At 49.3% G+C, this 25,694-nt stretch overlaps 11 protein-coding genes and 2 non-coding genes across 13 annotated transcripts; 5 read left to right on the forward strand and 8 right to left on the reverse strand.

The window, feature by feature from the left end:
* Positions 1 to 524: 524 nt before the first annotated feature.
* On the reverse strand, positions 525 to 2,201 carry J7337_012677 (uncharacterized protein; the record flags this gene model as incomplete). The annotated part of the gene is made up of 1 exon (XM_044830185.1): positions 525 to 2,201. The coding sequence occupies one exon, from the start codon at positions 2,199 to 2,201 to the stop codon at positions 525 to 527; it is 1,677 nt and encodes a 558-aa protein (XP_044675101.1).
* Positions 2,202 to 3,042: 841 nt separating this feature from the next.
* Positions 3,043 to 4,940, forward strand: J7337_012678 (uncharacterized protein; the record flags this gene model as incomplete). The annotated part of the gene is made up of 4 exons (XM_044830186.1): positions 3,043 to 3,236; positions 3,289 to 3,496; positions 3,775 to 4,700; positions 4,754 to 4,940. The coding sequence occupies 4 exons, from the start codon at positions 3,043 to 3,045 to the stop codon at positions 4,938 to 4,940; spliced, it is 1,515 nt and encodes a 504-aa protein (XP_044675102.1).
* A 163-nt stretch (positions 4,941 to 5,103) lies between these two features.
* On the reverse strand, positions 5,104 to 6,338 carry J7337_012679 (uncharacterized protein; the record flags this gene model as incomplete). Its single annotated transcript, XM_044830187.1, has 3 exons — positions 5,104 to 5,686; positions 5,738 to 5,930; positions 5,984 to 6,338. The coding sequence occupies 3 exons, from the start codon at positions 6,336 to 6,338 to the stop codon at positions 5,104 to 5,106; spliced, it is 1,131 nt and encodes a 376-aa protein (XP_044675103.1).
* Positions 6,339 to 7,231: 893 nt separating this feature from the next.
* On the reverse strand, positions 7,232 to 7,925 carry J7337_012680 (uncharacterized protein; the record flags this gene model as incomplete). Its single annotated transcript, XM_044830188.1, has 2 exons — positions 7,232 to 7,726; positions 7,899 to 7,925. 2 exons carry the CDS (start codon positions 7,923 to 7,925, stop codon positions 7,232 to 7,234), a joined length of 522 nt encoding a protein of 173 aa, XP_044675104.1.
* A 907-nt stretch (positions 7,926 to 8,832) lies between these two features.
* J7337_012681 (uncharacterized protein) lies at positions 8,833 to 9,139 on the reverse strand (the record flags this gene model as incomplete). Its single annotated transcript, XM_044830189.1, has 2 exons — positions 8,833 to 9,057; positions 9,131 to 9,139. The coding sequence occupies 2 exons, from the start codon at positions 9,137 to 9,139 to the stop codon at positions 8,833 to 8,835; spliced, it is 234 nt and encodes a 77-aa protein (XP_044675105.1).
* A 1,595-nt stretch (positions 9,140 to 10,734) lies between these two features.
* On the forward strand, positions 10,735 to 11,224 carry J7337_012682 (uncharacterized protein; the record flags this gene model as incomplete). Its single annotated transcript, XM_044830190.1, has 3 exons — positions 10,735 to 11,020; positions 11,076 to 11,126; positions 11,184 to 11,224. The coding sequence occupies 3 exons, from the start codon at positions 10,735 to 10,737 to the stop codon at positions 11,222 to 11,224; spliced, it is 378 nt and encodes a 125-aa protein (XP_044675106.1).
* A 2,019-nt stretch (positions 11,225 to 13,243) lies between these two features.
* Positions 13,244 to 14,209, forward strand: J7337_012683 (uncharacterized protein; the record flags this gene model as incomplete). Its single annotated transcript, XM_044830191.1, has 1 exon — positions 13,244 to 14,209. The coding sequence occupies one exon, from the start codon at positions 13,244 to 13,246 to the stop codon at positions 14,207 to 14,209; it is 966 nt and encodes a 321-aa protein (XP_044675107.1).
* A 957-nt stretch (positions 14,210 to 15,166) lies between these two features.
* Positions 15,167 to 18,590, forward strand: J7337_012684 (uncharacterized protein; the record flags this gene model as incomplete). Its single annotated transcript, XM_044830192.1, has 8 exons — positions 15,167 to 15,282; positions 15,339 to 15,416; positions 15,466 to 15,838; positions 15,885 to 16,028; positions 16,084 to 16,747; positions 16,796 to 17,203; positions 17,258 to 17,551; positions 17,602 to 18,590. 8 exons carry the CDS (start codon positions 15,167 to 15,169, stop codon positions 18,588 to 18,590), a joined length of 3,066 nt encoding a protein of 1,021 aa, XP_044675108.1.
* A 78-nt stretch (positions 18,591 to 18,668) lies between these two features.
* J7337_012685 (uncharacterized protein) lies at positions 18,669 to 19,766 on the reverse strand (the record flags this gene model as incomplete). The annotated part of the gene is made up of 1 exon (XM_044830193.1): positions 18,669 to 19,766. One exon carries the CDS (start codon positions 19,764 to 19,766, stop codon positions 18,669 to 18,671), a length of 1,098 nt encoding a protein of 365 aa, XP_044675109.1.
* A 778-nt stretch (positions 19,767 to 20,544) lies between these two features.
* J7337_012686 (uncharacterized protein) lies at positions 20,545 to 21,186 on the reverse strand (the record flags this gene model as incomplete). Its single annotated transcript, XM_044830194.1, has 2 exons — positions 20,545 to 21,139; positions 21,176 to 21,186. 2 exons carry the CDS (start codon positions 21,184 to 21,186, stop codon positions 20,545 to 20,547), a joined length of 606 nt encoding a protein of 201 aa, XP_044675110.1.
* Positions 21,187 to 23,258: 2,072 nt separating this feature from the next.
* J7337_012687 lies at positions 23,259 to 23,330 on the reverse strand. Its single transcript has one exon. It is a non-coding gene; the product is annotated as a tRNA-Asp (tRNA).
* Positions 23,331 to 23,709: 379 nt separating this feature from the next.
* J7337_012688 (uncharacterized protein) lies at positions 23,710 to 25,274 on the forward strand (the record flags this gene model as incomplete). Its single annotated transcript, XM_044830195.1, has 4 exons — positions 23,710 to 24,110; positions 24,160 to 24,639; positions 24,695 to 24,836; positions 24,891 to 25,274. The coding sequence occupies 4 exons, from the start codon at positions 23,710 to 23,712 to the stop codon at positions 25,272 to 25,274; spliced, it is 1,407 nt and encodes a 468-aa protein (XP_044675111.1).
* A 233-nt stretch (positions 25,275 to 25,507) lies between these two features.
* Positions 25,508 to 25,622, reverse strand: J7337_012689. The gene has a single exon. It is a non-coding gene; the product is annotated as a tRNA-Asp (tRNA).
* Positions 25,623 to 25,694: the final 72 nt, after the last annotated feature.

Consider the following 25,694-nt stretch of genomic DNA (forward strand, 5'->3'; position numbering starts at 1 on the left):
AGCCTCAAAAAGCCTTGAAAAACCGTAAAACCATATCTCATTACCGAGGTGCCGAGGCCGAGAAAAAGCTTTAAGAATGAGATTATGGGGGGCGGGATCTAAAAACTCAAAATAGACGCGTCCGACGTTGACGAAAATGCGTATTCAGGGTAGGTCGGGTTGGTTGCAGATGATACCTCGCGCTGAGTACAGTCAGCAATGACGATACCTCATTACGAGACCTCTAACTCAATCCAGGAGAGCATGGCTCTCTTTTGGTTGTTTTTAAATTATACCAGATATTTATTTTACCGTAATCCTATCGTCGTAAATAGCGTTTTGGCGTTCGCGACGGTTATTTCGCAGCATCTCTTCAGATTCCAACAACGCCATACTCGTACCTTATTGATCTCACGTAAACCACAAACCTGAGCGACATTTCGTACCACGACAGGTTCCTACAGTATTTCGTATTGCGACGTATTGGAATAAAATTAAAAATGAGATATTTGCATTTTGTGTGTCAACACAAGCCACCAGTTTATTCAACACAAGTTCAGTACGTCTTTCAGCACACGCAACGCCCCAAAGAGTTCATTGTCGTGATATCGCCTCGCCACCACCTGTAAATTGACAGGCGCACCCCCAAAATCACCCTCCTCCCACAAATCTCTAACATGCCGACAAGCATCGCTTAGCGGAACATAGCTCGTATCATAAACTTCCCCAGATTCAGCCCTAATTGGCGTGGGAATAACCGCTCCCGGGTAGTCGACAAGGTTGTAGAGCGAGGTGTACGTCCAGTAGAAGGCCGTGTCGTGCGCACACGCTGGCCCTACGAACGACGGCCCGATAATGACATCCACATCTTGCTCACTCCAGCTTTTGGCAAAAGCAAGTCGGAAATCGTCTCGCTCTTTGTGGACGGCTGTAAGATCTACGGCAGTATGCATGCCCATGGGCTCTGCGTCTTTGTAGATCCATTCTGTAAGAGGGTGAAGAGGTTCTCCAGATGAGATTATGCCGTTTTTGGTGAGATGCCCGCCGTCGGGCCAGTAGAGTCTTCGGACTAGTTTCCATGCTTCTTCTGCACCGAAGACTTTAAACTCTTTCAATTCGATGATATTGGCGAACTTGCTGTTGGATAGAAGGTTTCTGGTCCACGAAATTGCCCTCTTCACTGGCGGTTGAGGCTCGACGAAGCCATCGTTGCTGATGATGCCGACCTTGAGGCGCCGATTAAACTGTGTTTCAAGACCAATCCACGGGATCGGAACAACGTTGGGATCCAGAAGATAAGGCTTCGAAGAAAGGACATATTCCATGAAAAGGTCCATGTCTCTCAAGGAGCGACACATAGGTCCTGTCGACAGGGGGATATTCAGCACGGCTGGAGGCGGAGCGCCTTTAATGTACCCCCTTATCGGCAAAATATTCGATGTGGGTTTGAAGCCATAGATGCCACAAAAGGCAGATGGGCCGCGAATACTCCCACCAATGTCCGTACCGATCCCCAAGATCGAGCCTTTCATCGCAATCAGCGCAGATTCACCCCCTGTCGAGCCGCCTGCGGACAGATGAATGTTGAAAGGGTTCAGGACTCTTCCCCAGTGAGAATCACTCTCAAGATGCATCAGCGATTGAGGCTGGTTCGTTTTGCAGTAAATGGTTGCACCCTGGGCACGCAAGACTGACACGATATCCGCATCTTGGTCATCGTAGCTGATACTGGTGAAACAACCCTGAGAAGAAGAGGTTCCGGCAACTTGGATATGATCTTTGATGCTTATTGGCAAGCCATGCAAGGGGCCAACAAGCTTCCCATGAGCCTCGAAATATGCATCGAGCTTTTGAGCTTGTTCGATGGCCTCGTCCATGAACCATTGTGTGAGGCAGCATGTGAGCTGATGCGCAATGATGGAACGCTTGCAGAACGCTTGGGCAACTGCTACTGCAGTGTGCTTTCGACGTGCAATTGCCTCAAGAAGGCCGACTGCATCATAATTCTCTGTGATGATGATTTCATCTGGAGATAAAATATCACAAGTTGCTGGGATCGAGGTGACATCTGTTGGGGGGTTCTGTATAACTTCCAAAGGCAGCCGTAGCTCCGCCGGAACCTTTGCTGCAAATGCTTCAAGCAACGCAGCCCTCTTCTCCTCGAACTCGGGAGTCCCGAGAGCCATGGGCTTCGCCTGTACAACCGGAAGCCCTGGAAGCATATCTGTGGCCAAGGGCCTAGATTCGAGGGACTTCAAGCTATGGGTGGCGACACTTGAGGAGTCTTTGGAAGACCCTGATGGGGGGACTGAAGAAGAAGAGGCAAAATTTATGGTCGAAGGATGTGTTTGCGTGACAACGGATTTACCAGGAAAGCATGGCGAGAAGGACAATGAGGAGATGGTGCAGCTGTGATGATCCAGCTGATATATGTTAAGTCTTGGCCTGGGAGTTCTCGAACCTTGGACTCCTTGGTTTTTACTCGATGCCCTAACTTCAGCTGTTTACGCTGCTAATTGCGCAGCAAAAGAAAAGCTCGGACCATGGATCAAAACAAACTCGAGTCGACAGCTGTCTCGCAAGCTTGTCGTTGGCTCACGATACCATCCACGTATGACCACCCAAACAACCCGATCCCACACAAACATCCTCGAATTTCCCTTGTTGACATCCAACTGTTTCAAACCGATCGTCCTTGGCTTCAAGAAGCTTCAGGTGACCAGTTGGAATAATCTACGAGTCGCCCACCAACATGTCCCAAGGACCCTTCGCTTCCTGGAACAATCCTTAGCGGCGTTTCCATTGTTCTTCTAGCTTCGACCACCAACAACAACACCAGCGACGATGTCGGGCTTGATATACGTACCGGGCCCTGAACGCCGTGTCGCACCGCTGTTATTGCTGATTCCCCCGGACTCTTCTGGTAACATAGACACTGGGGCTTTGTTTATAAAACCTCACACAGAGCCACGTCCGTTAGTACCCGAATTGAACAAGTCATACTGGCCTCCCCTTAAGCCAACTTCTTTTGATACACTTCGATTGCCTTCGCCAACATTCAACATGGTGAACTTGGTGGTGGGAAACCCCATTCCGGGGACTATCTACCTTGTTGACCTCAATCGCAACCTGCGTATTCGTCATGCAGGTGGTGGTGACGGCGACATCGTCCTTGATCCTGCCCCAAGTGACGACCCAGAGGATCCCCTCAATTGGACTCCTCGTCGCAAGCTTCTTGCGTTGATCTGTCAAAACCTGTTAGTCTATTTCATTTCTTCTATGTGAGTGTCTTTCGCTGACTTGGAAAAGGTATACCTGGTTCACGGGCATGTCCGTTGCCACTGTTTACTCGGTCCTTGTCCCGCTATCGCAACAGTCCAAGGTCTCAATCAAGACTCTCAATGAAGGAACAGGTTACATGTATCTTTTGTTGGGCTGGGGTTTGTTGTTTTGGCAACCCTTCTCGTTACGATATGGCAAGCGTTTGACCTATCTCTTGTCTGTCCTTGGAGCCATAGTAAGTCCATCTCAATGCGTTCACCACAAGCAATAGCTAACAAATATTACCAGGGAACAAGCGTTTGGAGGTAATGCTTCTCAGTGATGCGATGCTGGTGTGTGACCTTACTGACTGGTGGCAGCGCATACGTCTCAAGCAACGGAGAATGGATCGCCAAATGCATCATCCAAGGCTTCTTCATCGCGCCGATTGAAGCCCTGCCTGAGATCTCAATCACTGACATCGTAAGTACCGGCTCGAGGCACTATTGCCGGCGCGCGACTGACTCTGTCTAGTACTTCACTCATCAACGTGGAACATACATGGGCATCTACGCCCTCGCCCTAGCCGGCAGCAACTACTTCGCGCCCGTCATCTGCGGCTTCATTGCCGAGTATCAAGGCTGGCAATGGGTGTTCTACTGGCCTGCCATCTTCCTCTCATTTGTCTTCGTGTTTCTCTTCTTCTTCATGGAAGAAACCAATTACAATCGTGCCGCTCGACATGGCGATCATGTACCATTCGATCCGTCCCGACTGATCGTTGAGGACAACGGCAAGGCGGAAGAAAAAGCTGCTGACGCTGGGAAATCCGAGGTTAGAGAGGCTGATGAGGCGAACGTTCAGTATGCCAAACCGAGAACATTCTTGCAGAAGTTGTCGCTTTGGCAGCCTACTGCAGGCCAGAGTATGGCTCGTCACGCTGGACGCTCGCTTCAATACCTCGGTTGGCCTGTCATCTTTTTCGCTGGCTTCTCGTACGGCTCGTACCTCATCTGGTTCAACGTCCTCAATGCGACAGCATCCATCATCCTGTCAGGCCCTGGGTATGGCTTCAAGCCGTCCATGGTGGGATTGAGCTACCTCTCCTGCTGTCTGGGTACCATTATCGCATTCATTCTCGCGGGACGATTGAGCGACTGGCTCACTATCAAACTTGCACGTCGCAACAATGGTGTCATGGAAGCTGAGCACCGTTTGTGGCCGCTGGCGATTTGTGTCATTGGCGTTCCAGCGTCCTTAATCCTTTGGGGCGTTGGCGCACAGCACGGCGTTCACTGGTTCGGCCTCATTTTCGCCATGTGCACTTTGTCTGTGACGAGTGTCATGGGACTCATCATCAGTATCAATTATCTGATTGATAGCTACTATGAACTCAGCGGTGATGCGATGGTTACGATTATTTTGATTCGCAACACGATGTCTTTTGCCATTAGTTATGGGTAAGTTTCCGTCCGCTGGTGAGATGAGATGAACAGCCACTAACAGACGTCAGCATCACGCCTTGGATCACCAACATGGGCTATCAAAATTGCTTCATCTCAGCTGCTTTTATCGCTTTGGTCGCTTGTTCCGCTTGCTTCGTCATGATCAAGTTTGGTAAATTGCTTCGACAGCGAAGCGCTCCCCGGTACAAAGAATTGGTCGATGACGACAAGAGGGTCGCAGGAATTGCTACATGATGGAGGGTTTGGTAACGCACGCGCACAATTGAACAACGAGGATTGAATTGACCGTATATACGATTAGTCAATTATGTGTAATTAGTATTGTCGTGAATAATGATTCGTATAATCTAGTTTCCCCATGTCCCCGTCCCACATGTCACCAAATAGATGCGTCCATTTAAACCATGGCGGCGAGAGCCAGGATAGCAGCAGCAAGAGCTCCAACGCTGGCTTTGGTCCTAGCACCGATATTACCGGAGTCACCAGTTTCGCTCGCTGAAGCACCTGTCGCCGTGGAAGTCTTGTCACCGCTACCGCCCTTTCCACCGCTTCCACTTCCACTTCCACTACCACTACCACTACCGCTTCCACCACTGCCCGAGCCTCCAGAGCCAGCGCTTGACTTGACGCCACTCTCGTTTCCAACACGGACGTTGTTCACAGTCAGAGGCGATGGCTTGTCGCCACACTTCTGCGTGACCTGCACCTCGGGCTTATCCGAAGACTGGATGCCGCTGCTGGTAACGTCCTGGAACTGGCCATTGTTGGTGTACAGCGGTTCCTCGTAGACGTTCTGCCCGTCAGCCTGGATCTGCAGTGTACAATCGGTCTTGTCGGCTCGTCGTCGGAGTTTCGCGCCGGTGGGCTCGCCGACGAGGATCGATGCGACAATGTAGATGAGCTCGTCTGTGTTCAATTCATCGTCGCTATCAACGGCGACGTGGAAGGTTGCTTGGCCGTTGGCAGGGGCGCTCAATTTACTGGGTCGAAGGTTAGTGGAGTTAGTGGACAGGGAAGCTTTGGGGACTTACATGGCGTCCTTGCCATCAACCTTGACGAGTTCAGCGTTTTCACCAATTGTAGCGTTCTTGAGATCGACTTCAACTATGGTGCCTGTGCTTGTGGGAGCAGAGCTGGATGTAGCTGTTGCAGTGGCTGTGTTGGTCGAGTCATCGTCGTCGGTCTCGGACGCTGTAGCTGTCGCGTCGGCATCCGTGGCAGTAGCTTCAATGAGTGTTAGCTTGCGTGCCCGCAAAGATCATCAACATGCTTCTCACCATCTGCTGTCGCTGTGCCTTCAGCGGTTGAGACATCCTCACCGTCGCCATCGCTTGCCGTCGCAGTGGGTTGCTGGCCGCCCGAGGCTTGGGAAGCTTCGTTTGATGGCTCTACAGCTGTTGGCTCTGGGCCATTTGTGGCAGACGGGACGCTATCTGCGTCTGTCGGCTGTGCGTCTCCATCGTCGGCAGCATCTGAGGGTTGGTCTTGAGCAGGATTTGAGGGCTCAGCAGCAGGCGCTGATGGTTCTGGTTGAGCGATGGCTGAAGGCTCTGCGTTTTGATCGGGAATGACTGTTTGAGCCAGGCCGTTGACTGCCAAAAGGCCAAGGATGAGGCTGCCAGCGAAGCGCATGTCGGCGGATATTTGCGGGTGTAACCTTTACGTCCGTGTCGTGTTCAAGGTATCTTCAACTTGAACTTTTTGCAAATAATCAGGTAGTATCGCGAGAGATCTGCAGAAAATGAAGATTTCAGCTTGAGCTGAAAGAAGCTTGTTTATTATACTGTACCTGAGCTAAGCTCCCTCCCTCGATTTTTGAACCTTGCTGCGGGTTCAGGTGGTGGCACTGTCGTGGCTTTGCTGGTCCAGACTTTCGGAGCCCTGCAGCTGAGCTGTTAGGCCAGCCACTCATGCGCCAGCTTTACCCTTTGGGGGCTGTGTTTAGCGCTAGAAACAACTGTCGTGTACAGAAATAGCTTCACCTTCGTCAGTGCACCACGGGAGACCCGACGTGTCTCCAGCTTTATACGAGAGCTGTCAGCAATATAACCAGTCGCCATTCCACTTAAAATTCACGATTGACTCTTGGGTATTTATGATCCTTTTGTGCTTGCGAGTTAAGCTTAAATGTTTCAATCTAGACTACCGAAATTATGCCTTGTTTAATGTTGAGAATAGCTTCAATAGTTCACGCCACAAAAGGCCGCCACGACACCAGCCGAAGGGCTAAGCATTTTAGTTAGTCATGGCACATTCCGTTCTTATTTCAGCCCTGGCAGCCAATGCATGTCACTGATCGAAAATTGACGATTGCGGCTGAGCAGTCATGTCATGCCTTTTTGTTGCCCTGTCAAGATTGTTATCCCATTCAATTGGGATTCAAACGGGACAAGCCACATCTGTTTCGGTTTCTTCCGACAAAATGGCAATTGTATTTTCCGATGGCAGGCAGTGCCTTTCCTGGTTACTCCCCTGAAGATGGCCTTGGAGGACCTGAATTTGGATTGATGACTGAAGATATGTCTTCAGACGATGTCTCTTTCAACCCAAGATCGTGGTCCGACATAATCTGGGGCGGGCACCGCGGCCTCTTCTTCGCTTCCTCCAGGATTAGGGATTCTCCTTGTCTCATCCCTCTTCGACTCAATCAACTTCCTCTGTTCTTCCGTCTGAACGAGAGGCGGAGGTAACAAACCCTTGTCGGGATGATACCACTGCTCTTTCGGCGTGTTCTTGCCATCGACACCACGAAAGTCAATCTCATTTTCGGGACGGAAAGGAAGACGGTCAAGGAGCGCCTTGATCAATTGAGGCGATAACGGTATTGCATCGTGAACATCGCGGTCTGGGCCCAGCGAGCGCAGAATGCCATCTTTGCCGAGGGTGAAGACACCGTCGTAGGAGGGATGGTGCTCCAATTTTCCCCAAATATCACTGAGCTCGGCTTGGTGTTTGCTGATGGCTGCCCATTGAGCTCGGCGACTAGCGTTGGAGTCCTGGGCTTGTACTTGGGCATCGCACTGGCTTGAAGACATATTGAAAGAGCTGATTTTTCCGAGGCCAGATATTTAATGAAACACGTTTGAGATAATTCTTTGTGAACAAGAGGCTGCCTAAAATATTGTAATCTGTTTTGCTGGGCCAGCTTCTGTGTATGATGGATGTCGAATCATGCGCCGCCTTTCAACTTACTTCCTCCAGAGGTGACCTTGGTGCCATCATCAGTTGCAGGGGTGTTGTCCTTCTCTGGGATCAGATGCATGGGTATGAACAGGGGTCTCGGCCCACGAACAAATCATATCGATCCCAGGGCAAGTCAGCATGAAGATGCTGTCCGTCGCCTCAAATTCCAGAGTGACGCAGCTACCGTTCTTCAAGTTCGCATTACTTACATGTGAGCTTTGAGGGTATTGATGGTCATTGGGAAGCTGCTTTGGAGTATAAAAATAATAACAGGAAGTCATAACAACGGCTGATTCTCAGTTCACAAACAAAACCTTGGGCAGGGAAGCCAATACACTGACTTGCATGTACCTCTGGAAAGCCAAGATGTATAAAAGCGAAAAGGTAGCGTAGTGTTCGATGGACGAGGTCATGCCATCACAAAAGGATCATCGGCAAGGAGTCAAGGCATGAAACAAGATATAGCAGTTTCAACAACACCGCGGAACAAGTACTGGAGAAGTAGCAATGTATTTTAAGGCAAAAACTGGTTCGCATGACTCGAATTCTAAAGTTTATCTCTGACCTTCGTGGGCAAAGGATGAGCCGTCCTATACGCAAACCGGAGCACTATTGGGTTTGGCAACACTGTTGCTTGGATTCGTCTGGCTGCAACCATTCGCAAATCCTAAAGCAGTATCGTCGACAGCCGCATTGTAAGCAGCTCCGCAGTTGGGGTCACTGGCCAGGTTAACACCAACTCTCTACCCCTTCAAAAGGAAGCTTACCTGGCACCTCCAGAAGCGGAGTTGAAGTACGAGCAGATATCGTGAGAGAAGCAATCTTGTGTATAGACGTTTCCAACAGCAGTGCCGCTGCACCCGGCTCCACATCTTCCGTTACAAGAGTAACTTTTCGAATCAGCGTTGTCTTCTGAAAGAAGAGGGTAAGGTAGCTACAAAACTCACTCTCCTGATCCGGAAGGATTGGTGCCGTAGTTGCTGCCAACAACACCCGTGAAAGTACATTTCTTCCCACCACTATTGGTCCACGAAGCAGTCGCTGTTTGGCCAACTTTGAGACATGTGATGGCTCGCTTCTCCAAAGTTGGCGAGGCGATGGAAAGGCTGGCAAGAGCCAGGACAACAAGAGAATCGAGCATGATGGGCAGATGATTGAGAATAAGATACTGTACGGAGCCAAATGCTTTGTTTACTTATTACTATCTCGAGAATACTTCTTTTATACAAAGTTATAGTCACATCGCTCATTTTGGTAGTATATTCTGTCATCGGAGTTGTATCTTGTTCTGGAAAGTAGCGGAGATAATTTCGGAGAATCGCCTCTTGGCCATTGGTTCGAAATGCGAATGTGACTACGAGCGCCCTAAGCAGAGCTCAGCTTAAGCTTTTACAGGCCTGTTTCGAGTACTCAAAGCCGTGTTCAGAATAATAGTAGTTATGCGATCCGGAGAAAAGTTCGGCGTCGCTACGAGCATCACGAGAGTATGCCCAACCCCTCGATATTTCGGATAGAGCTTGTCCGTAACCATAAAGGGATTACCTCGGAGAACTGGAACTCAAGCTCTCCTTATTACTTGGCCACCAGCGGTGAGATGTTCCGGGACGGATGTGTACGTAGCCATTCGCTGGATATCTTGATATACTATCAAGACATGGCTGAGACACGGCATCAACTCGAGACCTTGACTCCATGTCAACCATGTAACACCTAGACCCCTCACCTATGACGTCTATGATTCTGAGATACCCAGATTGTGAGACACGAGATCACGAACAAACACAAATTGGCGCATCTCAGTTGAAACCTGGCTATTGCCCCAATATATATCCAACATCTCAAATATGGAGGTCATTGGCTGAGACGAGCCTGAAGCTCAATACTCCTTTGGAGCAGGAACTCCAGATCTCCAAGAAAATATCGAGCCTAGTTCCCGCTGAATCCATATTGGATTTACTTTCAGTATTCCTATCGAGTTGTCTCCTTATTCTTAGATACCTTGACAGAGTCATCACTGGAATGATCATCTTCACTTCCTACGGGAAGACCCGCACCCTTGCCTTGCCTGCTCGCGCTCGTCCAATACGTGGTCTTTCGGGGAGCCGGAGTGTTTTTGACTTCGAAGCTGAACTGAGATTTGTCTTGGAAAGTTGGTCGATCAATCAGCCTTCGGCAGATCTTGGCTATTTACAGCAATGAGATCGCTAAGCTATGATTTTCAGCAAGGAAGTCCTGCATTTGCGAAGCAAGGGAGACTTCTGAGATGGGGGAGAGATGAATCAGATCTTAGACCGGCGTTGCGGCTGAGGGGCTTGCTATCAGCCTAACAGAGAGCCTTCCGTACGATAGCGAGAAATATGGCTATAGAATCAACACGACATATTAAGCCAGCCGTACTGTTATCCAAACCCATAGACGTCATGCTATGCCCAAACTGACACGGAAGTTCAAGCTTTCGGAATCTTAATGGGCTTTGGGGATGGAATGACAGGAGGGTGGCACTGAACCAACACGCCAAGTCTGTCTCATCTGAGCCCGGGGTCTTACATCCCCTCATTCGGCTTATGCGTCGCTTGTGGTTTGAGTTTCATTGATATCATCTTTGACCGTAGATCTTGACGATTTAATGCATGGCATTCAAGACATCCTTCCATAGCATGTAGATCCTTCTGGAACGACTGGACAGTGAGATATACATACTTGGAGAGGCTGGTGGGAGCAAAGCAGATAACTCGACATGTGATCAAATTTTAAAGTAGTATAAATATCACATCATATCCCAAGGTTCTCAAATATTATCACCATCACTTAAACCTTCTTTTATTCTACTTAACTACTATCCAACATGTCTATTCCCGGAAGATTCATGCTCATTGTCGACGGAAAGCCCGTCGGCAATCCTCGAGACAACGGTGAGCCCATGATCCAAGCTCAACCCGGCGACCCTGCTGCCATCTTTGAGCTTCGAGACGGTCGTCTATTCTCTGGCGAGTGGGCTCTGGGCCGTCTCAACTTTGAGGATCGATCCATGATGCCCAAGCGCGTCTTATGGCGTAAAAGAGAGGAGGTTGAGGATCTCCAGCCCGTTCAGGTCGAGGAGTATGGTGGCCCCCCCGAGCTCAAGTTCTCAGGTATGCTTTATCACATGGTGGCCTTGGCGGTTTTGATATTGACAACAAGTAATAGGTGCTGGTCTGGCATTCATTGAGGACAAGCTTTATGCACCTATCATTGAAGGTATGTCTCATATTCTACTGTATTCATCGGGCACGAGGACTGACACTGTTTTTGTAGGCGAGAACCAGCCCATGCAAATTCGCCCACTGCCCTTCTAAGTAGTGTTGATTGAAAAATTGGCGGAGGCGTCAATGGAGATTTAGTTTCGAGACATATGTCTTTGAAATTCATAGCCTCAGAACCAACTGAATACTCAAGTCTACATTCCATAATTATGTTCCTTCTATCACTCTCGTCGCCACAAGTGTACAAAACTTGATAGCCAACTCTTGACCTCTCTCAAGGCTCTTCTCATATGTTCCCCAGGGTCTCTATGGGGCTCCGAAGTCAAAGTAAGGCCCGCGCACATGGTCACAGGCGTGTACAACAGCCCCGGTACGTCTTTCAAGGGGAAATTGTATGAGGCATGATGCAGGCCGTGAATGTCACATACGACCATACCTACAGGAAAACACGGGATCCCGTCCGCTCTCCCATCGTCAAGCCTGTAAGGGGCGGATTAGTAGTTGGGTCGGTGACGACCAGCGAATCCCCGCTGTTGTATGTTTTTTTTTGAAGTTGTAACTCGTGATGGTGGATATGCTTTTGCTTCATTTGTGATGGTCTCGCATTGACATCTTGGGACTAACCCAGCAAGGGGGAAGCAACGCTAACCTCAAATGGGATGGGCTGGCGCAATCAGTAAGGAATCGTCAATTTTGTAATTGATCGCAACCTCATCACCTTCTGTCTTCTCCCACAATTGAGTCAAATAGACTCTTATCCAACCCAAGTCTTCCTCTCGAGCGTGATGGCATCCGCATCTGCCCTGCCGACAGCCCCTGCGGCTTTCTATCCCTCCATTGAGGCACAGTCCAACGCGTCCGCAACCCCTGGACCAAGTCGTACATTTCAATCAGCACCAAGTTCTATGCCACCAGCGGCCATCCCGGGTGCTGACCTCTAAGTTCCAACGTGACTCCAAGAGCATTGAGATTATGGAAAATTCCGCCAACCCCTGTCCGGGCTCATGCATGGGTCCTTGAGGCTTTTGATCACTTCAACTCCAAGAGAGAGCTACCAGAGCATTTCCACGGTATTCGTCCCCAGCTTCATCGAGCATGGTTGAGACAGAACAAGCAAATAGCCAAGACAACTGTTACCAAGAAAAGGAATTCGGAAGGAACCCCTAACCAGCCTGCATCTAAGAAAACGAAGGGCTCAACGACAGTCAAGTCAGAAAACCAGCAAGCTGCTATGCCACCTCCAAAGCCTTTGGGAAACCCGAAAGGAAAGTACGCCATCAAAACCTTTCCCGCTGCTGCGATGACGATTCTCAACAGGACCACGATCAGTTTTGTAGTATAGTCCTCACCCCAGGAGACGGTGGGACGCTGCGAGGCTATCTCACTTTGGGCCAAACGAAGTACACTGCGCTCATGCCTTTCGATAAATGTCCAACCGATGCTTCGACTGGCAAAGTACCTTCAGATGGCGCGGCAAAAGAGTGCCCAGCAGAACCAAAATGTGGCCAGGTGACAAAAACTACAGCTGGGCGAAGTTTCTTGGAGATGGCAAGATCGAAGTTTATTTTAAAAGCTGAACTTCGAGCTAATTGCACAAAAGAGTTGTGGTCTTGGTGAAAGGATAAAGCATAGCGCGGCATCGTTTTGGGACGACTGGCATGACTTGGATGAGGAAGGTCAGACTTGCTTGATACGGACAGACGGATAACACCTGAACGGTGGTAATCGCAGGTATCTATCTGTCGGTGTAGCTTGGCTTCCTTGGTTAGTCGTCGCTCGTTCTTTTAGCCGGTCTTACATCTTTCGATCGATCAAGAATGCAGATTGCGAAAGTTTCAAGAAATCCTTTCCAGCGGGTTCTGTCAAGAGGACCAGTGATTATAGTCTCATGTTCCAGATGATCGATGATGTTTTTGGCCCAAAAAGTATCAGACCACGGACAATGTTCTGAACAAATGGTTCGGCCGGGACTGCGGAGTCAGCTTGCCAGCCACTTGCGGGATATACACAAATAGCCTATATTGAGAAGCTATTTGCCTATAATTGAGTACAATCTTCAAACTTCGCCGTTGTTGGCCTCTGTCAATTATTTTCAAATCTAATTCCATTACCATGACTGGTTTGAAATATGATCCTGAATACCTCAAAGCTCTGGGACCCGTCACGAAGGAACCCAAGCCCGAGCCATCCAGATCAGTTTTTGAGATCAGGAGGAATACTGAAGATGTCATCCGGCGAATCGTCACGAACTCTCCATACCCCGATGGCGTGCTGGAGACTGTGTATAAAGTCAAAAGTTACGATGGAGTCGAGATTGAAGTCACCCGCTTCGCCTCTGAGGAGACTTTAGCTTCAGAGAAGCCCACGCCCGCTGTGATGTACTTTCACGGCGGTGGTTATGTCTCTTGTTACGTGGAGCTGTTTGCACCTCAAATCGCCCGTTTCGCGAACGATTCAAAGCTTCCATACTTCGCGGTGTCTTACCGGCGAGCGCCAGAACATCCTGCTCCTGCTGGTGTTGAAGACGGGTATGCTGCTCTTCAGTTTGTATCGAAGTCTGCGGTAGGACTTAACGTCGACCCTACAAAGATCGCTCTGCACGGTGACAGCGCTGGTGGAGGACTCGCCGCGGGTCTCGCTTTGATGGCCAGGGATCGACAGCTTGATCCTCAAATTGCGAAGCAACTGCTCGTCTACCCAATGCTTGATGACCGAGATCATGTCGAGACAGACGATCCGATTCTTGACCTCATGGTCTGGAAGCCTGATGGAGCGAAACTTGCATGGGATGTGTACGCCTCTGAGGTTCGAGAGAAGATTGATCCACAAGCTCTATCTTACGCGATTCCAGCTCGGGCTGCAACGTTGCGAGGCCTGCCTTCCACTTATATCGACGTGGGATGTCTCGATCTGTTCAGGGATGAGAATCTGGAGTATGCTAAGAGGTTGGCTAACGAGCATGTTGAAGTCGAGTTTCATCTTTGGCCAGGGCTGCCACACGGATTCGACGGGATGAGGGATATCAGTTGGTTTGCGAGGTGTCAGGAGAGTCGTATAAGTGCACTGAGAAGGATGTGATGGTCAGCTGATGGAACATTGATGAAGAGCATAAGCCCAATACCTAGCCAATGCAGTACAACGGTAGCATTCTCAGTATCTCAATAGCCACGCCTGGGTGTATAGAATCGTTCCGCGCCATGAGGCCCTATCCGTCCTTGACGTTACTCTGTGTACCTGCAGCTGCCTTCATACGGCGATGATCTGTTACACCAAAATATGTCAGTCGATTAAGCTTAGATCGGCTAACAGATGATATCGATAGAGGATACTTACACTGTAAAGCGCATTGTCGATCATGGTTCTTTCTGAGCGCAGCGGACGATGACCAGTGCGACCACTACAGCTGCAGAGGGTCAGTCCAACAACGAGGTCCGAGGCAGCCAAGGCAGCCGTTGAGAAAATTTTGTGCACTTGGGGTTGTCTCCCGGCTTCCCAGCACGAAAAGATGCCATCACATGGAATAACGGCAATTCGTGCTGTGAGTTGGTTGACCAGTCAAGGTATGAGACAATAGCATTGGTCGGGAAGCAAGGCGTTGACCAACAGGGCTAATAGGGCCGATGCACGTAAAATGACACTTGAACTGCCAGAGCCGCGTCAATAGAAATGCGGGTGAATGTGGAGAAAACATGGAGTAAATGTCATGAGACGGAATAAACTCTGGTCCAAGAATTGACATTGCAACGCTACCGTCCCATGGCAAAATTCCCATTGACGCGTTTTATTCTCCGGCTGATCCATCCATCGTACCCCTCACGCAGTTCAATTCATCGGTGAAGAGCACCACCGAACCCCCCAGACTTTTTTGATCGACACGATTCGGGAGTGAGAGCCGTGGGGAAGCTATGTCATGTCATGTAATGCGGGTCATTTGTGGCCGAGATGACTTTTTTGTGGTGGCATTGGATGCGCGTATATAAGTTCTGGGTGATGCTGAGCACGCGAGCTTGAAGTTGATCGTCATAGCAAGTCACGATGAAGTTGCTTTCGCTTTCAACTGTCGGGCTGCTTGCCTTGACTGGTTTGTCGATTGGACAAGAGACAAAGGACGTTCCGATTCAAGACAATGGACTCACAAACATTGTTGAATGGTAATTCACTTCACTCGATTGCCGCCTTTGGGACCTCTAGCTAACAAACAACTTAGGGACGACCATAGTTACCTGATCAATGGCGAGAGGATCTTTGTCTTCTCGGGTGAATTCCATTACTGGCGTCTGCCTGTGTACGATGCATCCCCTTTGCCAACCCAGCGCAAATCTAACACTTGTCAGACCCGAACTCTGGCGCGACTTGCTAGAGAAGATCAAAGCCGCCGGCTTCACAGCCTTCAGCATCTACAACAGCTGGGGCTACCACGAAGCGACCCCCGGCGTTCTCGACTTCGAAAATGGCGCCCACGATTTCGTGTCCATCATGACCCTTGCCAAGGAGCTCGGCCTCTACCTCCTGATCCGTCCTGGTCCCTACGTCAATGCCGAGGCTAACGCCGGAGGTTTTCCTCTGTGGGTCACGACCGGAGAGTACGGCAAGCTTCGAAACGATGATCCTAGATACACTAAGGCTTGGTCTAAGTATTGGACTGAGATTTCCAAGATTATTGAGCCGCATCTCATTACCAATGGTGGCAATGTTGCCATGTTTCAGGTACAGCTACAGCCTTGTCGATGGTGGAGGAAGCTGACGAGTGCAGATTGAGAACGAGTTGGGCGGTCAGTGGAAGAATGACGACAAGAGAATATTGAACGAGCCTACCGCCAACTACATGCAACTTCTCAAGGAGTCCGCCAGAAAGGCCGGTATCGATGTTCCTGTATTCCACAACGCGCCCAACACTGTGAGTTCTACCTCTCCAAATATGAACCGTAGACAAAGTACTAACGGATTTGCAGCGCACATTTTCTTGGTCCAACGATTTCGAGCGCAATGCAACTGGCAACGTCGATGTCACTGGTGTCGACAGCTACCCCTCCTGCTGGAGCTGCAACCTCGACGAGTGCACCGGCACCAACGGCGAATATGTCCCCTACAACATCCAAGACTATGTCACCTACTTCAACAAGCAATCTCCCCGTCAGCCTCACTTCTTGCCCGAGTTCCAGGGCGGTTCTTACAACCCATGGGGCGGTCCAGAGGGTGGTTGCCCTGGCGATATTGGTCCTGACTTTGCCAACATTTTCTACCGTGACTTGCTCGCACAGCAGGCCACCGCTATTTCTCTGTACATGATGTACGGCGGAACCAATTGGGGTTGGTTTGCTTGTCCTGTTGTTGCAACTAGCTACGATTACTCTTCGCCTATCTCTGAGAACCGTGCTATCTGGGATAAGTACTACGAGACCAAGTCGCTGACTCTTTTCACGCGGGTTGCGCATGATCTTACCAAAACCAATCGAGTTACCAACAGCACTTCTCTTTCCACGAACGATGCCATCTTGGTCTCCGAGCTCCGACATGAGGAGAATGATGCTGCCTTTTACGTTGCTAGACACGATCACTCACCTTCCGGCACCAAGGAGACCTTCAAGGTTCATGTCATGACCTCCGAGGGCAAGCGTACGTTTCGGTATTCTTCCTCAAGCCGCATATACTAACGGTCTTTAGTCACCATCCCCCAGAATGAAGGCGCAATCACTATCAACGGCCATCAATCCAAGGTTATCCCAACTGACTTCCACTTCGGCAAGAAGACACTCCTCTACTCGACCGCCGAAGTCCTCACTTACTCCATCATCGACAACAAGGAGGTCATTGTCCTCTGGCTTCCTGAGGGCGAGCAAGGAGAGTTTACCCTGGAGGGACACACCGAGCTCAAGCATGACAAGTCTCTTAAGGGCATTAAGGTCAAGTCGGGCAAGAAGAGCGTTACTGTCAACTACACTCAGTCAAAGGGTCTCTTTACTCTCAACCTGAAGGATGGCTCCACCATTGTTCTGGCTGATCGAAAGACTGCTTACAAGTTCTGGGCGCCTACACTGGATAACAACCCTTTCGCACCCGTTAACAAGACAGGTGAGTTCTTCAGATGAAACCACACACTTTAGAGACGCATATTGACTTTCGCAGTTCTGGTTCATGGCCCCTATCTCGTCCGCCACGCCACCATCAAGAACGGACAGCTCAACATTCAGGGCGATCTCGACAGTTCCACCAAAATTACCGTCTTTGGCCCCGAGTCTCTCAAGTCCATCGCTTGGAACGGTGAGAGGGTCAAGGTTTCGTCGAAGGAAGGCCACAAGTACACCATCAACCTCAAGGGTCCTTCAAAGGTTACGTTGCCCGAGCTCGACTCCTGGAAATATGCCGACAGCTTGCCCGAGATCAAGACCGACTACAAGACCTCATCCTCGGCCTGGGTTGGTACGTATTACAGTCGCGCCTGATATGACTTAATGTACTGACCTGAATAGTTGCCGATAAGAAGAACACCACCAACGCGGTCCTCGCCCCCGATCTGAAGAACCCCGTGCTCTACGTCGACGAGTACAAGATCCACTACGGAAACCACATTTACAGGGCGACTTTCCCCACCACTAGTTCTGCCCCTACTGGCGTTTATCTGAACCTCACTGGTGGCATGGCCTTTGGCTATTCCGTCTGGTTGAACTCGGATTATATCGGATCTTATCTCGGCGAAGCCACCACTGGCCATGCGGGCCAAGAGTTCTCCTTCAAGAACGCCACTCTGTCCAAGAAGGAAAACGTTCTGGTTGTTCTGATGGATAACTCTGGCCACGATCTGCGTGACGGCGCTCTTGATCCTCGAGGTATCACCAACGCCACTCTTGTTGGCCCTGCCAAGGGCGGTTATAAGTTTTCTGAGTGGAAGATTGCTGGTCATGCTGGAAGCGTTGAGGGCGAGGTCATCGATCCCATCCGCGGCCCCCTCAATGAGGGTGGTCTCTACGCTGAGCGTATCGGTGCTCACTTGCCTGGTTTCTCCGACAAGAAGTGGAAGTCATACTCTTCCAAGCAGGGAACCCTCGTCAACCCTTCGGCTGGAGTCCGTGCCTATAGAATGACTGTGGATCTTGATGTTCCTGATGGCCTAGACGTTGGTGTCTCGTTCAAGCTTACGGCACCTTCCAACACGACCTTCGCCGCCACGAAGAAGGGCTACAGCAACCAAGTCAGAGTTCTTCTATTCGTCAACGGCTACCAGTACGGACGATTCAACCCTTACATCGGCAACCAAATCTCCTTCCCTGTCCCTCCTGGTGTTCTGAACTACAATGGAGAAAACACCATCGCCGTAACGGTTTGGAGTCAGAGTGCTCAAGGTGGCGAGGTCAAGGTTGAGTGGGAGGTTGACTATGCTCATACATCCAGCTTCGATGTCAAGTTTGACAGCAAGTATCTCCGCCCAGACTGGACCAAAGAGAGACTGCAGTATGCTTAGGAAATTAGTAGTTATGTGGTGTTTGAGAGTTAAACATGTTAGTTATTAAAATATCGGTCATGTTAGCTAGAACATAATTTAGTGAAGCTCCTTTGGCGTCACGAAGACCCAGTTCTTGTCAGCTGTAACGGGTAGTCCTTCCTTCTTCTGAGCAATCGTGTTGTTCTTGATCATGCCGTCAATCTGCTCTCTGTAAGCAGGCTTGCGATCGACCCAAAGGTGAATACCGCCACGCGCAACATCAACGCCCTGGAAAATCATGGGACCGTCACTATCAGGAGTATCACCACCAGCAAGAATAGGCCTGTTCCACTCATCAATGTAGGTCAGAATAGCAGCCCATTTTCCAGACTTCCAAGTAGCCGGAGCCCAGAGCCAGGGAGTCATCTCAGCTTCAAGGTTCTGCTTCTGTGTCTTTTTAGTGTAGTCACCATCCTCAATCTGTTTGCGAGCAGTGGTGATCTCGCCCTTCTTAGTCTTGAGGAAGAGAGATACACCGATGACGTTCTGGGGAGGGACGTTGTAGCCATATTTAGGATCGCTAGCAACCATGCGGACAAGCTCTTCGGAAGCAGCACTGACGACGTAGACCTTGATGCCGTTGGCCATAAGGCGGTTGTACAGCTCGACCTGGCCCTCGAAGATCTTGGGAGGGGAGACTTCGGTGGCAGTGACCTTGTCATCCTCGAAGTAGGTGGTGGGGATGGTCTTGTTGTATGCCATCAGCTCATCGACGTAACCCTTGAGCTCGCCAAGGGGGAATCCGCTGAAGATTTGTGCAGCCCAGGGATAACAGACAGCATCCTCAATCTCACAGAGGCGCAAGTAGTAGCTGTACAGCGACTCCTTGTGCTTCTTGGTGTCTTTGAAAGGGACCAGCTTGAGAGCAGGGTCCATGGTCTCTCGTGTAAGAACACCCTTGTTCTCAAGGTAAGGAAGAAGTGATTCTTCCAGATCGAATTGATAGCTGGTGTTGTCCATGTCGAAGACAGCATAGCGACCATTGTTGGCATTGCGAGCAATCATCTTGTTGAGAGCTTTGGCTGCTTGGGCGGGCCAATGCTTCAGCTCAGGACCCTTAAGACCATAGTTGCCATTGGAGGGAGCGGCAGCAGAAGGAGTGCTTAGGCTTGTCAGCCAAAGGGCATTGACAACGAAATTGATGCTGGGTCTCATGATGAAAGGCTTGAGGTGAGGTGAGGTGAGGTGAGTAGTGAAAAGCTTGGGGAACCTGCTTTTTCAGCTTCAGCCTGGGATGGGATTTACAGAGTAATTAAAGAAGTCCATGGCCGTCAAGGTTTACCGGCCCGACAGTTATTCCATACGAAGTCGCTGATAGTGTTACAAGAGGTAATATCCGGTGGTTGGTCTAAATGGACGATCTTGGACTATTTGGTCACGCTACCCCGCTTACACGTTTACTGAGGGGTTTTAGTCGCTGTCGAGATAACGGCGACAGGAGCTTGTTTGTATCGATAGAGGTCTCGATTTATTTAATGTCGCAGATTGTCCCGTCAATCTAATACTATTAAGGCTTCTATTCGACATCAGATCGATCTAACCCATGCCCATATCTCGAAGCTGAAGGTGGTGATGTCAGCCACTTTCCTGTCTAGGCCAAGTTTCCAAGAGCAGGGGAGGGTTGTACAGTTCAATAAACGGTCAAGATCTGCGTCATTGACACGAGAACAAGAACGGCATTCGGCATTAGTTCAAGGCTCCAAGCCAAGAGCCCTTTTACTCCAATGATGTAACCCTGGAAGGGGCCCCAGGGCGTTTTCTAAACCACTAACGGACAGCTAACAGGGGGTTCAAGGTTTAAGCTTGCCAGCGCCGGGCTCCAATTTCTGCTTATCGCAGGGAGGAATTCTTGGAATTAAATTGCGCTTGATTGGCAGGGCGGGGCGCCAATGCTTAGGTACAAGGATTCCTAGCTGCGTTCACTGAATTCACCCTAATTTGCAGAACCCTTGGGTGATTTCTTCGGCGAAGGCGAAGGCGATGGCTCTTCATCGCCTGAGACTCCGATGGCCTCCAGGAATTCTTCGAATGCAGCTTGGGGAATCATTCCGCCGCTTGCGTTCTTGTGACCACCACCGAACCTAGTTCCCAATCGCTCTCTCAACGAATCGTCTTCTGCTTCTTCTGCTGCTTGAACAAGAATTTCTGGGATGTTGACAGGAGGATCTCTGCCCCTGGCGCACGTTGGAACGCGACACGAATAGTTGACAAAGCCTCTCGCGTAGCCTTCATTCGCTACCATCACGACTTGGAGCTGCCTCGAAAACAATAGGCGAGCCTGGCGTGCTGCAATGAGGGCATGAATCTGTGCTTTCGAGTTGATGCGAATCACTGCGATTTTTCCATCAGCAGAAAACTTGGGCACCACGCGACCGGCCTTCTTCATCTCTTGTATTACTTCGGCCCTTGCTTCCTTCAAGAACTTATTCTTAATAAGCTCTACTGGTGATGAGGCCGCGATCAATGTTTTCCAGGCTCTGGGGACATCGTAGGCTGCGGTTCGGCGAGGAGCATTGATAAGCTTTGCACTATTGTTTATCGTCTTTTTATTATGCGTCCCAAACGTCGCTTGCATGTTCGGAAATGGCGGCCGCCATCTGATCGCATTACCCAGATCCCCATGTGTTCCCATAACACATAGCCACCCGCATGCTTCCTCGACCGCTTCGTGTAAGTCGCGGCAGATGAGATAAGTCAGCAGCGAACTTGTAGCTATCGGTGGACATTTATTCGCCGTCACTAATATCGCGCCCTCAGGGTGATCGTTGTCCTCTGCCAAATGGTGGTCAATGACTAACGCGCGATGGGGTGAGTCGATTACAGGTTCTGATTTCCATGAGCCTTGGTCGAGGACGATGATGTAAGATGGCTTGTGAGCTTCCATGTTTGCTCGAGAATCCATATAGTGTAGTAAGCTGTTTTTGTTCATCGTGTAACACGATATCAGCTTGGAATCAAGGCCGAGCAAGATGAGAGTTTTTCTTATGATGGCTCCAGCAGCAAGACCATCGGCATCTTTATCAGGGACGATAAGAGTCTGTTCACCGGCGGCGGCACTGCGGGATGATTAGCTGAAGTGACCTTCAGACATGTCGTTCTCATCCAGAGACGATTGGCATGGTACTAAGTAGGGGCAGCTGACCATTTGCGGATGAAATCCTTTGCTTTCTCAAGTTGACTCTTGGGGGCAGGCCAGATCACACTTCCATCCTCATCTCTTTGCGGTTGAGCTTTGTGATAATCCTCTTCAGGAAACATCGGCTTCGCACCACGATACTGAAACTTCTTTCGGTCTACAATCGACGTTTGAAATTGCCGAAAGATTGTGAGGAATAGCCCATTCTTGCGAGATATAGGTAATATGAATATCTGTGCATTTAAAGTCTTCAGGACTGACGGGGTAGATGTAACGCGAAGCATGGTTCCGGTGGTGATATGAAATTCTCGAGGACATTGACATGCATGCTTGGTTGGTGTCTTGAAAAACTGCAGAAAACGTGGCGCGAGCACACAGCCACGATTATTCGCCACATATCATGCTCTAGGGTATTGCTCTTCCACGCGATGGGGCCTTTGATGAAATTGCTCAGATTATCAGTGAAGCCCGCCAGTTTGTCAACCCATCAGGCTGAACGCATGCGGAAAGGTGCCCCTGAAGAATGCGGACAACACGCCAAGCACCTGGGGCTCGACCGCCAGCCACCGCACCAATTGGTGGGCTTTCAGGGGCTCAGGAATGCAGTGACTTCAGACTTTCCACCGAGTTCATTCAACATGATGGCTTCTCAAGTGATCGCCTCGAAATGAGAACAGCGGCTGAAGGTTATCGTCTATTGATCGGGTGATTGAGCCAGGGTTCTCAAGCCTTTGGCGATCGATGGCGTCGTAGGGCTTTTGTGACTATATAAGTATTACCTCCTTCCTCGCGGTTGTCTTCTCTGGCGAATATAGCAAACATACACCGAAGCAAACATGAAATATTGTGTTTTTGTTCTCCTCTTTTCCGTTGTTGAGGTCACTGCCCAAGCAGCAAACTGCAGTGAAGTAGAGGCCTGCCTCAAAGCTGGTCCGAAAAACGCATGTTTTTTTTTTTTTTTTTTTCTTTTTTTTTTTTTTTTTTTTTTTTTTTTTCTTTTTTTCATGGAAGAAGGAAGGCTAACCTTTATCTATAGACTGATGCCTGCGGTGATAATGAGCGATGCCTTTGCGGAACACATAAAGAAATTGCCAAGTAAGCGGACTCTCTTTATTGATGGTTCTGGGTTGCTAACACGTCTCACGCCAAAGTTGCTACGTCAATTGCGAGAAAGATTCGAGAGCGAAACCGGCCGAGCAAGCTGTTGAGAAGTACTGTTCTGTATTGAGAAAGCGATCAAAGCCATTGTATAAGTGAGCACTGTCGCCCGCAAGATGAGAATTCACCAGCACTCTTTGTATATTAAAATTATAGATAGTTTGTTGGCGTCTTATAGAAGTCAGCACATCATGAAATTGAATTCACCAAAGAACCCAAGCCTGTCAATCACCAGATCACGCACCGATGCCATTCAAAAATCAGATAGTGACGCATCAATCTCTAGACCAATTAATCTCAGTAATTTAGTAAATGTGCAAAAAGGAGTTGCTGCTTTTAGCAGCTGGCTGGAACTCTCCCGCCGGGAATTGAACCCGGGTCTCAAGCGTGACAAGCTTGCATACTGACCACTATACTACGGAAGATGATGACTGTGAGCAGTCACTGTAGCGGAGTTCGATGTCACGTGGAAAGATTTTGAAATTTATATACCCATCAACAAAATTTTGCCCAGTTTCGCACTCAAAGCTCGGAAAACCGATGCTGTCAAGCTCAATCCACCAATCACAACGCATATTCTGGTAAACTCTCTTCCGAGCCTGGTAATGACGCAACACCAAGCTGATTCATGCTCGCTTCAGCTACCCTGGATTTTATACTGGGTCAAAATCGGCTCGGAACTTCGGAGGTAGACATATATATAAACTTTTGGCAGTGCAGAGATCCAAGGAAGAGGGATTCTCTTTGTTAATGTCCCAGTAAATTTAATGAACAGTTCGAACTGTATTTTCCTCCATTGCCATTATGTCGCAACCTACGGAATCTAATTCGAGGCGTCATCCCGCTCATAAAGTTTTTGAAGAACTTGGTCTGGTCTCACTATACCACTCGACCAAAGATGTCAAGATCCTTTGCGCACAGAGGTTCATCCGTCTCTTCGCCTATGGCGGATCTACTCTTGTTCTTGTAGCATATTTACGAGAACTCGGCGTATCGACAACCCGCGTCGGCTTATTCATGACCTTGACGTTGGTTGGTGATATCATCATCAGCTTCCTGCTTGCACTGTTCGCCGATGGCGTTGGTCGACGCGCGGTCTTGGCTTTGGGAGCAATTTTGATGACTGCGAGTGGAATTGTATTTGCCACCTCTAGTAACTACTGGATTTTGCTTGCTGCAGCAATCTTGGGTGTCATTAGTCCTGGGTAAGAGAAAGAAAAATGGTTTGATGGTGTTGATGCTGACAATCGATAGTGGCAACGAGATCGGACCCTTCCGCGGTGTTGAAGAGAGCATCATCGCCCATCTTACTGATGCAGCACGGCGAGGCGATGTATATGCTTGGTATAGTCTCTCCGGGACAGCTGGTGGCGCCTTTGGCCTTTTGACCTGCGGCTGGATCATTCATCACATGCGCGTCAATCTCGGCATGGATGTTGTTGAAGTGTATCGCTACGTCTTCTATGGATACTCTGCGATGGGAGTGCTAAAGTTGCTCTCGGCCATCATCTTGAGCTCTGCTGTTGAAGTTCACCATGAGCCCGAGCAAGATTCTTCAGCGGACAACGGTGAACAAGCACCCCTGCTTCCCGACAACGCTCAAGTTCAAAGCGCCGACCAGCCTCAGCCCAAGAAACAACTCCGAGCTCGAATTTCTCGTGACAGTATCCCGACTGTTGTGACCCTTTGCACTCTGTTGGCTTTGGATAGCTTTGCTTCAGGACTGGCTCCTCTGTAAGTATTTTGACACAATAGATTATTTTCCCGCGAGAGCTAACAGTCACGGCAGCTCATGGATCACTTACTACTTCAAATCCTACTATCATATCGAGGAAGGAAAGTTGGGTTCCATCTTCTTCACCACGAGTATCATCGCCGCTGTATCGATGCTGGTAGCATCTTCTCTTGCCAAGCGATTCGGCAATGTTCGAGTAAGAGTCCAATGCCGACAATAATCTGAATTAACTCACTGACCTGACTCTCAGACTATGGTATTTACTCACCTTCCATCAGCGGTCTTCTTGGCTCTCGTCCCCATTCCCAACGACGTGCACCTATCAGTTCTCTTCCTCATTCTACGATCATGCACTCAGTCAATGGATGTTGCACCCCGTTCAGCTTTCCTCGCCGCTATCATCAAACCAAAAGAGAGAACAGTTGTCATTGGTCTTATCAACGTGGCCAAGACAACTTCTCAGAGCCTTGGACCTCTCATCACAGGACTACTGGCAGATTCGAACTATTTCTGGGTTTCTTTCATCATGGCTGGATCTTTAAAGGTATGCTATGACTTGGGATTCCTCGGACTCTTCAAGCATCATGAACACGTGGAAGCAAAGCGAAGCCACGAGGAAGAGGGAAGCCAGTGAGTTGCAGGCTTGATACTCTGTGTTTTATCTGATCAAGCCAAGAAGGAATTGGAATAAGGTGCTCCGTTATATACTCCTATTGGTTGCTGTATTTATAGCCAATCCCAGAAGCTCTCTTAGACTTTAATGAACAAAAGCTTAATCTCCCATATGCGGCCACTCACAAAGGTACATGTGGCATAAAGGAATAGAGTCAAAATCAGATTAAGTTCCCTCAATGACGGAAAATAAATCACCAAGCCCAGGATTTGAACCAGGAACTCCCTCCCCCTTTTGGGGCTGACTTCCGCGTACAAGCTTTCATCAGTGATGATAAGCGGATGTGTTAACCATTACACCAGCTCAGGCTTTTTTTGTTATTATCCATTGCCCTGTACAATGATGCTTATGTCTTAGTTCGGAAGCAATGCTGCTAATGTT

The sequence above is a fragment of the Fusarium musae genome, chromosome 10 (genome assembly GCF_019915245.1).
Source record: "Fusarium musae strain F31 chromosome 10, whole genome shotgun sequence".
NCBI lineage: Eukaryota > Fungi > Ascomycota > Sordariomycetes > Hypocreales > Nectriaceae > Fusarium > Fusarium musae.